Source organism: Plectrocnemia conspersa, unplaced genomic scaffold (genome assembly GCF_051122295.1).
Source record: "Plectrocnemia conspersa isolate PC_06_02 unplaced genomic scaffold, ASM5112229v1 ptg000012l, whole genome shotgun sequence".
Lineage (NCBI taxonomy): Eukaryota > Metazoa > Arthropoda > Insecta > Trichoptera > Polycentropodidae > Plectrocnemia > Plectrocnemia conspersa.
This window is the reverse complement of record NW_028277176.1, coordinates 17,372,861-17,386,865: the sequence shown is the minus strand read 5'-3', so window position 1 is coordinate 17,386,865 and position 14,005 is coordinate 17,372,861. Positions and strand designations below refer to the sequence as shown.

At 29.9% G+C, this 14,005-nt stretch overlaps 1 protein-coding gene across 2 annotated transcripts in view; it reads right to left on the bottom strand.

Annotated features, from left to right (window-relative positions):
- The window catches only part of LOC148228446 (QRFP-like peptide receptor), a 104,968-nt gene that overhangs the window by 5,360 nt on the left and 85,603 nt on the right, over positions 1-14,005 (bottom strand). Inside the window, exons 3-4 of one of the 2 annotated variants that reach the window (XM_088199862.1) lie at positions 13,585-13,765; positions 114-1,571 (exon numbers count right to left, since the gene is read on the bottom strand). In XM_088199862.1, coding sequence (XP_088055988.1) covers positions 461-1,571; positions 13,585-13,765 — 1,292 coding nt within the window. In that variant the 3' untranslated portion in view covers positions 114-460. Of the gene's footprint in view, positions 1-113; positions 1,572-13,584; positions 13,766-14,005 lie in introns of those variants that run through there. The other variant, XM_088199863.1, reaches the window with a different exon arrangement.

Sequence of the window (14,005 nt, the reverse complement as noted above, 5' to 3'; positions counted from 1 at the left end):
TAATCTCAACAATAAACAGTGTGTATGTGTTCTTCTTTATAGGTAGATTTATGTGTATTTTCTTGGGTAGATGGGTAGATAGTCAATTTATGGGGGTAAAAATATAGACGTTATATTTTATATTTTATTAAAATTAAAAAGTGTATAATTGTTCTTTGGCATATTTTAAATAAATGCATCTTTTGAAAACAGTTATTAGCTTAGATTATTTGTATAAAGTTATGACACACAGGTGGGCCAAAATATAGTAATTAATTTCTAATGTCAATGATTAAACTTTTGGCCAACCTGTTAATGCGAATGCGGTTCTATATCGGCGAATTGGTTTCATATATCAAATATATTTACACAATGACTGTTCACGAAATTGGCCCCATCTTTTATAAAACACTTATCTTCAGTCGTAAAATAAACAAACTTAACAACAAACGTATTATGCGGCGATATAACTTCTTATTGCCTACACGTAGCTCTCTTGCGAAGCATTATTCACGTCCCTGTCGTCGCTTTCCAAACTTTTACTCTTAGCGCTCCTCAAAACGACACTTTTCCTTAGCGAATACCCGCCCGAATGGCATCCCGAATCTAACGACCTCTGCTTGTTCAAAAATGGCAATTTTTCTTTGCGATTGCTTCCTTCAAATCTGGCTTCGATTGGTAGCTTTTCTTCCAATATGTCATCTTCACTCTTGCCGTATATTCGCCAGTTGCACGGTTTGGCAACCGAATCGTTGCTTTCTAAGCTGTTAATCTGCTGTTTAGACGCTGCTTTATATGAGAATAAATTTGGAAACAAGCTAATACTCCTGTCCAATTTGGCCCTCTTGCTGAGCAATAACTCTCTTTTAGTATCCTGCTCTCTGACATCTTGCGCAGTATCAATTTGTTCATCGTTGAATCTGGAAACGATCGTGCTCTTTCCGTCGAAGCTGGATTTTTTAAACACCATATGCTTTAAGCTATTGCTTCGTCTAGACGACGAACTACTATTAGTATAAGACGTAGAAGTCGTGTGAAAAGTGCCCGCTCTCTCTCTATATCCCCTCCTGAAGTTTTTCAGCTGATGCTTATTCTTCAAGCGGCACACCAGCAAAAATCCATCCCTAAATTTAGAAGACATCAAGTTATACAATATAGGATTGACGGCCGAGTTCAAGTACAGCATCGTTCTGCTGAAATACAAGATGTTGTAGTATTTCTCCACGCCCAACCTGGACACCGTCTCGTCCGAAACGATGATTATCCACAAAGTGAGGAACTTGAAAGGCATCAGACAGATGAAGAAGCTCAAGATGACCGTGCCGAGCATCATGACTACTTGCTTCCTAGCTCTGAAGTTGTAACAGTCCACGTGCTTGTTCATCACTACCTTGGACGCGGTCGAGATCAGATTTTTAGCTATGATCGTGTACAAAACTAGCAAAATCAGAAATGGGATCAAGAAAAACACAGATATGGTCATCAGGAAGTAGAAGGTAGACCAAAAGTTGTTCGCTTGGGTCAAGCAAACCGGCACTCTGCTTCCGTCGTGGTACTCCATTATGCGATATTTGGCAACTGCCAGGATCGGGCTGAAACCAGAAAAAATCAACCTTATATCTACATTCTATTTTAATTTATATTGATTTTTTAAAATATTAATTAAGCTTTATTTTAATGTGTATTTTTATTTTATGGTAAGCTTTTAATTTTTATTTATTTGGCTTATTTAATTTAATTTGAGTAATTAAGGCTTTGAAATGTTAAAATTGAGTTTGATTTTAATTAATTATACTTAATTCATAAAACAACGCTTATATTTTTATATAACCAATTAACAAAAATAGTTAAGAATTAGTATTTATTATAAAGTATTCGATTCTGTTTTATATATAAATTAAATGAAGTATGTATTATGTAATTTTTTATTGTACATCAAATTAAATATTATAAACATAGGTATGTAGGTTGACATAAAAATATAATATTTTAAATACTAACATCTCACAAACTCTTAATGTTTAAAAAAAAATAGTTACTAAGATAACTTAATAGTACACCTAAAAATTATCACCTAATTCATTATTATGTTTTATATCTTTTCCAGTTTTTACCATTTCAAAGCCTTAAATATATCATAAATTATATTATAGAGAAGCTTTTTTTATGTATGCGATTTTTTATAATGTAAAATAAATTTATTTGAATAAAATATATTTTATTAGCAAGCCACCAAAGGGGGCAATAATATATAGGCAGAAAATTTATTTTTATCTCTCGATTCGAATGCATCGAAGCGATGCGTGCGTATATTGTTGCGAATTCTCCTCATTCACGTCCGAGAATGACAGGTGTCGCAAACGGTGCGAAATGGAGCGAACCCGGGTCCCCCTTTTCAGCAAAGACCCGCCGACTACATCATTATTCATTTCACACATGAAATGTGCGAAATTAGGAGATATTCTATTTCGGTCCGCACTTTTGGACGGCTGTGCAACGAGAGAAATTAATTTCACTTGGAAGCGAGTCATGTTAAAGCTCGATGCATTCGAATCCGCATTGTCAAAACTTCGTAGAACTTTCATATAGTTTTGCGCCATCTTATTCAATGGCTCAACTAAAGGTGCACCAAAGCGCATTGTAAGCAATAAATTTGTTTATTTATAATTTATATACGAGATGCAACACAAAAAAGTATATAGTTTATTTTATAAAATGCTTATACCATATTTGCGTTAACACAGCCAGTTCGAGAGCTATTTATTTCATCATTATTCATGATTGAGAAAGAGATGGCAAGTTTGGGTTTACGCTACTACTATTAGCTCTCCTGTTTATATTTTAAACATTTTTTTTTAAATTATAATTATTAATATATTTTTTAAATTTATCAATCGGAGTAATGATAAGTATATCTAACGTAAACCCCAATTATAAATGATAATGAAATGGATAGCTCTCGAACTGACTGTGTTAACGCAAATACAGTATAGTGGATTTTAATTATAAGCTATATTCATAAAAACTTTTATGCAAAAATTAAGCGCCCTTGACTGTTATATATTAGCTGTAGACAGTTTATAATTTAAAATATTTTTTAAATATATTATATATATTATGAATCGGTTAAATAACAAGACGTTAAACATTATCTATGAAATTTAAGAATCAAATAAATAAACTCTCAACTCATAAATATCGTGATCAATGTGATTTCCAATGGAAGTGTCATATAAAAATTGAAAAAGTAGTTTTTCTACTCAGAAATTTCCATTTTGTCACATTGAAAGTATTACGTTCTCAAATACGATATTGTTAGATGACAGGTGAGTTTCTAGCAGCCAAGACATAAATTCATTTCTGTGGAGCTCAAAGGAACGAACATTATGTACTTAAAATGAATAAAATCGAAAATATTATAAATTATCACAATGTAATTGAAGCATACTCGAAATTAAGCTTGTTTACATATTTTGTGTTGCATATTGTATATTTCATCTAATTTAATTTATCTTAAAAATAGACAAACATATTAATACTTATAAATATATTAGTTTTATGTTTAAGATTTGTATTTTAATTAGATATGTATCACCGATGAGTATTAAATAAGCTTTAGTTAAAAAATAAGCGTTTAGTAGCGTTTTATTGTTAGTTTTGTTATTGTGTATCTGGTTATTGTATAAGGTTGTTTTTTAATGGTTATACATTTATATTGGTGTTGAAAAAGCACGAGCACAATATATCATAAAAGCACAAACACACACATTGTTATAATAAACACAACATTAATCGCATTATTTATATGTTGATGAGCTGTAAAAAATAGTGTTAAAAATAAATGTCTTCCGAATTGATATCGTAACAAATCACGAGATGTTTTCACAAGAATGTTGTACGATTCTGCATCCAAGTTGTTTCTTTTCACATTGATTAGGTAAACATTTTTCTTCTTCAGCCAAGCTCATTGATATGTCAACATCTATCATCAAGTTGTGTCGCTCAAAGAGCGAATAAACATACACGAGAATGAATAATGATACTGGCGAAATAGCATTTTCAGATTAAGTAAGCTGGAGAATATTTTTGACACGTGTTTTCGAGAGAGTGACGTTTGACGTTTCGCAACTATAATGGTAAACGTTGATATTAAAAGCAACTTTGTTGTTATTATAAGCCACTATCTAGGCCAGTATTGTATTGCAGATAATTAAAAAATTTCTATAGAAAGCCACTATAGGCTATCCTGATATACTTAGATAATAAGATTGGTTTAGAACTTTAATATACAAAAGCTCTGTTAATTTTATTTTTATTAATGTGTAAGCAAAAATTATTCATTCAATAAAATCATTTAATTACTATTAACAACCTATCTCTAAATGCACTGTAGTTTAACTCATTAATTTATTTTTGATGCTACTTATGTTAGATTGTAATCGATATGCTCCATATTTGGAGAGTGCTACTGATATTTGAGCATATTTAAATTACTCTTATACATTTATCACTGAAAGAAAAATAATATACTGACACAGATATTATGTAAAAACTATTTTATAGTTGAGACGCGTTGAAAATGTCGCATCTGAAACTTTTAAACCTACAGGGGGCCGGGTGCCTGAATCAGGGGACGCCAAAAAATTATAAGTTTTAAACGAACGCTACACTTTCGAAAAAAGAAATGGAAAAATCAATTGACAGCAATAAGAAACGCCATTCTTTATTGTGCTGTAAATAATTTGACGTTATGGGGCTCATAACGTCAAATTATTTTTAGCACTTTACGTGAAATAAGATTCATAATTAAGTAAAATCTCTAATTGCCAGTGAAGTGAGGAAAATTATTTTAACTGTAATTCATAAGGAAAAGTACTTTTCCTTATGATTGTATTACATGATGTACGCTAATGAGACAAAGTTAAAAATATATTGAGTAATGATGTTAATGAATAAAATTGAAAATAATATAAATTATCACAATGTAATTGTTCCATTAAGCAATGTTTTATTGATTTTATAGAATCATAACAGAACACTGCAAAAACACAATAAATTTTAGACAAGTTGCAGGCTGATAATTTGATTTTAATATTTCGGACCTCAGTGTTATAACAATGACGCAAATAATTATTGAAGTGAAGAAATTTGCGTATTTTTTATTATGTTCACACTGTTAACGTTTGCCAAAAATAGTGAAATTTTTTGGTATAGATCAAAACTATTTGTTTTTTTGTCTTTCGAAAGATAAAGCTATACATAAATATTGAAATTTAAACGAGGCTGAGAAATTTCACAATACATACACAAATACTATAAACATAATTATCGAGCAACTGAACTGGAGATTCGGAAAACTTCAGCAGGTTTCACAGAATTTTGTCTTTCTTACTGCTTCAAATATAATATTGCTAATTGAAAATAAGTTCGGTAGATATACTATAGACGTTGCAATTAAATGTACGAGAGACTTTAACGGACCAGCATTTTTAAGTGAAATAATTTGTCTTAATAAATCCTTCTAGTCTTTGCATGACAATTTAAAAAAAATGAACCAATTAGAAATCCTTCAATTAATTCAACGTCACAAAATTATAAACATATAAAGAAAGAATATATATTTTTTAAATATATAAATAACCGCAGCTTCAGCGGAAAAAACATCAATAGCTCATGCTAGACTGAGCAAATTGTGTATACTTTCGATTAAAAACAAAGTTACACAATTATTTAATAAAGACATAAAAATAGACGATATTGTCTCCCTAAAAGCAAGAAAGAATCAATCAAAATTAAAAATATATTTATAACTCAATTATTATTAGTCCTAAGTAAGGATTCCAATCCCGGGATCCCGAATCCCGGGATCCCGGGATCCCGAACGATTTTCAATACCCGATGAGTCCCGGGATTATAAAACATAATCCCGAATTTTTCGGATTGGTTGATTTATCAAGCACAATCGAATTATTATTGACAACATCGTTATATTTCGTATACAAACTTGCGCGAGTTGCACGTGTCATCTGTGAATCTTTGAGACTGTGAGTCTGAACGTGCTTTTTCAGCAGCAGGCTGCTTAGGAACCAAAATCAGATCAAGGCTAAATGATAAAACACTTGATGCTTTGATGTTACTTCGTGAGTTTTATTCAAAATAATGTTTTCAATTAATTGTGTCCATGAATGTACATACCTATGTGCACACATTGTCAAAAGTTCATTTTTTTCTTCTCAAATAAATATATAAGTCTTTCCCTTTTTTATTTTTATTATATTATTTTCTATTTTAAGTCCAAGACTAAAATTATACGTACTTTATACATTGTACATTATAAAAAACAGATGTAAAAATATATTGTATTATTCATTTTAAATTATTTTTGTCGATAAAATAACATGAAAATTATCCCGGGACTGGTCCCGGGATCCCGGGATCGACTAATTGCAATACCGAAATCCCAGGATCAAAATTTTGGCCCGGGATTGGAATCCCTAGTCCTAAGGTAAAAATAAGAGAGAGCAATTTTGTAGAGAAGGATGGGTTTACGGTTCCTGGTAATAAAAATACTTAAATTTAAAGTTGTAACAAGAGAGACTCTACAATAGGTAGATTATAAAAATCTACCTTTTATTATTTGCTAAATCTAAATTTTTCTATAATATTTCTATACAAGGATCAATATTTAAATTGCATATTTATGTTTCAATTCAGTTAATTTTTTTTGATAATTTAATTTTATTCACACAACAACTAACTTTTGTATATATATCTAATTATTTATTACATAAAATAAAACATTTATCAGTACGATATTTTTACGGGGGGATTATTATTACATTCCAGAGGTTTTAAAATGACTGCTTTTGAAAGCCACCGATGCATAGGATCAAATAAGGCACATGTCAATTTTGTTACCCCCAAGGGGGCAACTCTAAGGGGCGTCTCCATTATCAATATTAACTCGCGCCCTCATTTTTCAATAAATTCATGCGTAATATAATGCTGCGTTACCCCTGTGTGTAAATTTTCTTCGGTGAAAATCCAACGAAAAGTTAGTTCAGATAAACGCGAGGGTTTGAAAAAGAGCAACGCTAACAGCTGGAATTGCTCACACGTTATTACGGGGAAAATTCCATATATTCTGCGGAGGAATCTTTAATCGTATTTTATACACACCGTAGATTTCTTCCACTACACCAGTCTACAATTTAATTCATATTAAAAATATAATACTTTATTCAACATATATACACCATTCATAAATCAATATTATGGTAAACAAAAAGTTTTACACAAACAATTATAAAAAGTATGAAGATTAAATTAACGTTTATAAAATTATTTGTATTAAGGTTTGTTTATGTTTACTTTATATAATATTTACGTGTCTTTCAGCGTCACCGCAAGATGAATCCAAATGTTTTGTAAACAAACCGAAAATAGGCACCAAGTTAAACTCAAATATTTAAGTACGTAACCCCGATTATATTTCAATCTTATACCGCGTTATGAAAATTACTTTACGCGTATATTAATAACGAAAGTGAATTTGTTACTTTTGCTTAGTTAAAAATAATCTTAAGCATATACACTCTGTTATCTATGATAAATTGTTTATATAATTGCATAATGTTTATTTTGTTAAAAATTCTATTAAAATATTTTATAGCTTTTTTAACGTTTGAAGTTGTTTTATTTAATATAAAAAGTATTTAAAATAAATATATACATATGTATATAATAAATTTTCAAAGGTAAAGATTATATAGTAAATATTTAAAAATAACAATATGTATTTTAAAGCTTAAATAACTATTAATTAGAATAGGTTAACTTTATTAAAGATTTCATTATAATAGATAAACACCTCTAAATATTTTTAGGACGATTAATAATACTAAACATATTTTATAATTTAAAAATTAGATTGTATTGCCTGACTTAACTCATTAATTATTTTTGTAATATCAAGTTAATTATTTATATATTTATGCTAGGCCTATTAATTCTGCTACGTCACGCGAATTCTAGAGTAAACATTAGTGTTGTTAGTGGAGTAAAAATATCGTTTAAATTTTATATAGGGTTGTATCTTTACTTACAAAATATCCCTATTATGTATATAGCATATTAATTAACTGCACGTGTTTGTAGGCTTTTCATTATTACGGTTATTAAAATTTATTTTATAATAAGGTTTATATTTTCAAAATAAATATATAATATAATATATAGAATAAGCTAACAAATTTCTATGCGTATAGTTTTAGTTTGATCGTTAAAATTTCCGATTCTCCTTTGCCATTAAAATTGTCTTCTCCTTCATTGTTTCCATTGCGGAACCCATGTGCAGATTTCTTTGTGTCTCAACTCGCTTTGTACAGACTCGGATAAAAATTAACTCTGAGATAAATTAAATAATGGACACGATTCAAAGGCAACCTTGCCCGGGCATATAGATTTGCGGTCGGGTTGTTAATTGTATTTCCTACGGAGTACATTTGTTAGCGAGACGCTTCCGGGAGGACGGCCTCCCCAGGGACCTGAAGGCTTTATTCCATATGGCAACAGACCGATGACACGCTTTCCTACCTAAGGGGAGCCCTCTAAATTACACAACATTGCTCACATACGCATTACCTCCCGACTCGACTACAATAAATATATACATTTATATCACATATGACAATACCACATACCCTAAGAACAGAATAGAACGGCGATGACGTAATCCCCCACCACAATGAACAACAATCATCGAGACTATCACAAAGCTGGGGATATCGACAGCCTTCAATTTGTTTCTATGTGTGGCTTTTGTTAAATTTAAAAACAGAGAAATAGTTCACATGCATATGTAGATGTACCTATCGTTGTCAAACTTCCATGTTATAACAATATTATTATAATTTAGTTTTCATTAAAATCAGAATAAACATATTGTTATTTATACGAGAGGCTACAAAAAAATGTGTAAGTTTTTTTTATGTAAAATCAACCTTGGTTAGCATCCTGGCAAAATGTGAGCAGGAAACGTTTTTTAGCGAACGTCTCTTTGACAGCAGTTTGCTTAATACATGTTTGCTTATTTTTATAATATTTGATAATTGGAATTATCGTGCAGCTTAATTGTATCCAATTAATAAAAAAATATGTAGTGTATGATATTTTACTTTTATCCAAATTTGTGCTGATACTCTTAAACACTTAGTAAGTAGTATTTAATTACCGCATGTATGTCGTTGATAAAGATAAGAAAGAGCAGAGGACCAACATTGAATCACATATTGACGACATCCTGACATACATAGTTTACATACTGACGGTAACTCGAAAAAGCGAACAAGACCATTTGATAAACCGAAACATGCTTAACTTCCGAAGAAGAAGCTCATGACAAACTTATTAAATGCTTTTTAAAATTCGGTAAAGACTTCATCGATCTGGATTTCAAAATATAAATTTTTGTCATTGCTTTCGAAAGAAGTGACCGTAGAATGAATTGGATGAAAACCGCATTGTTGGTCCACTAGCCTTTGCCGACTGATGATTAAGAATTGCCTCAACATCGAAACAAATGTCTAATGGTCTCAATGGAAGCGCCTAAAAGATCAAATCACAAGGTTATCCTTACGGTTTTTCTATTACAAGAATTAAGTATATTTTAAATCCTTATCACATAGCTGCATAAATTTAAGCCAATACAGAGATTTCGATTCAGAGGTTGACAGATGAGAAAGAATATTCATGGTCTAGATTTTAAGGAAGTTTAAAAAATATTGGAAGGGTGTGAGTTTCACATGCACTAAGCGACGAGAACAAGGCGACGCGCCTGCCTCATACTGCGAGAATTACGCTCACCTTCCTTATTCTCCAGATTACCACTATTTAAGTCTCTTCAATATAATTTAGATGGTAAAACATTTAACAGTGTTAGTAAAGTTAAAACATTTAAAACTTTCTGAATATTTGCCTGACTAACTTGCCTGATCGATGGAAAAAGATTGTATCTGTCAATAAAGATTATTTTGTAGAATAATATTGTGAAGTAAATTTGTTATTGAAAAAATAATTTTCATTAAAAAAAAGTCTTTTCCTCTGGGTTATTCTAATATTAGTGCATTTAATTATATATTATAATTATACAATCAACGTGAAGGATTGATATATCCAAAGACAGCTGTGAGTGAAAAAAAGTGAATAATTTACGGTATATACATATATACACATATCAAAAAAAGAGCTTTAAAAAAAGTACATTAAATAACTTCAATCAACACTAAAGCGTAAACGGAAAATATCAGAGGTACTACAAAAATATTTATTTTTGATATAAGAAAAGTGGTTGTTATTTATTTTGTAAGGAATGCCCTAGTTTTATTTATTAACGGTAGATAGGTTGTGTCTTAGAGTGCAACTGAGCAGCATTAGAAGAGATGAACATACATCATATTTAATGAGACAAAAGAAAGTAGGAGGATGCTTATTTTTTTAACAGGTTCTCAAAGAGTAACTATGCAAAATTTGTTTTAGACCGCTAAAGAGATATAGGATTAAATATTGCATATAATAATACATTCATATGAATGTATGTACCTACATACTAATAAATATTTCTGCTGCCAAATTTATAGCGTATTGGTAATAATTAAAATCGTCGATAATAATATTCATTTTCTATATGTTAATATAATATATATGTAGATAATATTTTAATTTAAATTATTATCTATATTGTAGAGAAAAAAAAATATATCCTATTTGAAAACAAGTTGTATATAATATAAAGTGGAGTACACCAGATTTTTTTTTCTGAAATTGAATTAAATTACATAATTATATTTTTAAATTTGTTAATTTTAATTTGAAAATAGCTAATAGATAACTATGCATGTTTAGGTAAATGTAAAGTAATAGAGATTAAGTGACGTAATAAACCAAAATTTTAAAACAAGCGAGAAAATTGTTAGTCTGGATAAGAAGACCGGCAAAGACTACGACAGCCTAAATGTTATTAACTGGTTATATTTAAAGGAATGAAGGAATTTAGGACGATAACGAATTCTTTAAATGTAATTTTCTAGTATTTAAAATTACTGCAATAGTTTCATATCCCCCATATATTATGTGAACTTTAAAATTACTGTTGATTATCATACATGTATTTCTGCTTTAAATTATCATATTATTAAATTATTATTTTTTGTGAATTTAAGTTTCTTTGAGAGGACTAAAGTTTGAAGCAACATATAAACGTTTATAATTTAGTATATTTACTTCCTAATAGTTTCTTTTTTATCATCTGAAATGGGATTTAGTATAGTATTCATAAATACAAGATTTAATTTTTGCAGAATTAAACTGTTAATTTGATGAAAAACTAATAGTTTATTTTAATAGTTGTTTTTACTAAGTTCACGATCATAAAAAAGCATTGGTCAAATTTAATGTTATAGTATATCGTATATTTGGTTCAAAGGTTAAAGTTTAATATTACTTCTTTGTCTAAAAAAACAAGCTACACCCCTTAAACAAACGCACACAATCAACGTCAGTTTGCAAGTGTTCGCATTTTTTATATTCTCGCCAGAGAATGGGGGGATACGAAAAGATATATTGCATTGCAGTGTCTGTTTCGGACGCAGGGTGATAAGAATAAGGAGCGTCACAAAACTGGGTCAGGACGTCTGTTAATTGAAAAACTTCTATACAAGAATTCAGAAAACCTACACAAAAGATCTGTAATCATTCTCATATAATTTGTCCATAATTATCTAAACTAATTTCGATAAAGCCTGGCAATTTTCTGAGCCAATTTATATTGTGAAGGGTCTATTTTCGTCTCGGCTCAAAGGACCTTTATCTCTTTATCCAAATTTAGCCCCATCACGGATGCACTTACCCAGATAAAAATGGCTCACCTCGAGGGAAATGAATTCGCTCCTTCGATATAAGAGAGAATTAATAATACCCCGCGAAAAAGCGCGTGATTTAATAAAATTCTTGGTACGTAAATAAAACGTTTGTTTGCATATTTTATGACAGAGAATTGCATAGTGCAAACATAAAAACTACCCAGATCAAAGATACGCTGTGCTAAGCTCAAATTTGCCCGTTCTTCACCACCCCTTTTTATATGTTTGGATATATGAGAAAGGGTGTATTTTTGTTGGGACAAGGCGGTTAATATAATGCAAAGGACTGTCGTCGTAAACGCACGTTCTATTGATAGTAATAAATGGCAAAAAAGGGAAAACGTAAAGGATAAAATCGTTGCTTCGTCTTATTTTAACGCATTGTCTAAATGGTGTATTCGACTCTTATGATATTTTATATATATCATAAAAAGTAATGTTTTGTAATAACAAATTTCCTCAAATCTATTATTATACTATATATAGTAATCAAACCTTATTGATATGTAAATGATTAAACGCGAACTATGCTATTTGAATAATAATTGATTGAGAGAAAAAGTTTTTTGTACAATTGTTAAAATAATTTTTAAGATAAACTATTAAACTATATTAATGATTTTTTTAAATATAAATGTTATTGTAATTGTATACTTCTATTGTTATTAAAACACAATAGATAGGAAATTTAAGACGTTGACTAAGATATGGGTATGAAGCCTAAATTAATTCAACGTGTTTTTCAATCTATCTGATTCTAATCGAAAATATGAGATTAGGTTTTCCTAATCCCATGAATGAATGGCAATATTATTCACTAATAAGATTGTTTAATAAAGATACATGTATAGTATATATGGTCGTTTGTGTATAGTTTGATATGTATTCATATATAATTAAAGCATTAAAAGAACATTAATAATCTAGATATATTTTTTTAATGTTTATTTAACAATTTAATCTAAAAATTAAAATTTCAACAATTTTTGTAAATTACAGTTGAAAAATAAAAAAAAATCTTAAAAGATAATAACCAATTTCTATTAATTTAAATTTAATTATCAAAATAATCATTTCTAGATTATTTGAATAAAAATATTGTCGAACAATTTGCTTTTGATATTTGTAACGTAGTTAAAAGGTACTTAAGTTGAATGTAAGTGAAACTATAACTATCATTTATATTAAGACAGAAGTGTTGAATTGAATCAGAAATGATTGAATTTGCGAGTGACATAATAGTTATTTATAAAATGTTTTGTACAATACCCTTTACATATACTCGTGTATACATATGTTTTCGAATCTCTTAAACGTCACGTTTTGACGCAAAACTATTTATCAATAAATTATTATGTCAAGACAATATTTTCACCGAGGTACAACTATTGACTTTATTTTTCCGGCGTTATGAGTAAATTTGTCGCATTGTATTTTTTTATGTTTTGTGATGGATATGATGGAAATGCTTTTGTGTTATTTTGCACAACACCGAAGAAGAAAATTTCACAAGCTTATAATAAACGTATGAAAAATATAGAAGCATTTTTTTAAATCAAGCTGAAAGACGTTAATAAAGCGTTCGGCTGTTATTGTATATTAAAGATTAATCACAGCGCCTGAAAGATAATCGATGACGTGTTATATTGTTAGCTGATGGTATCAAAATAGTCTAGTTATTAATTACCTGGTGAAGACGGCGGCAACGAACCAGGCCATGAAACAGATGAGGGCTGCTCTCGTTTTGGTGCAGACATATCCTGCCTTCAATGGTTCGCAAATGGCGTAATACCTCTCGAAGCTGATGGCCAGGATCGTCAGGACGGAGGCGTGTGCCACGGTTAGTTCGACGAAGGGCACGGCCAAACCTGCAAGGACATAAAAAGATAAGAGTACGCGTATAATAAAAAAATATTGTAAGTAGACGGTATGATAAAAAAGTGTCAGATAAAAATATTTTAGTTTAATAATGTGTGACTCTTGTATATAAGAAACATTTAATAATAATTGTATTGCTTAAAATCAAAAATATGTGTATATTTACATATGTTTTAAATACAAATATAACACTGTCTTGAACTTCGTGGCATGGGTGTTTTGTTTGATTA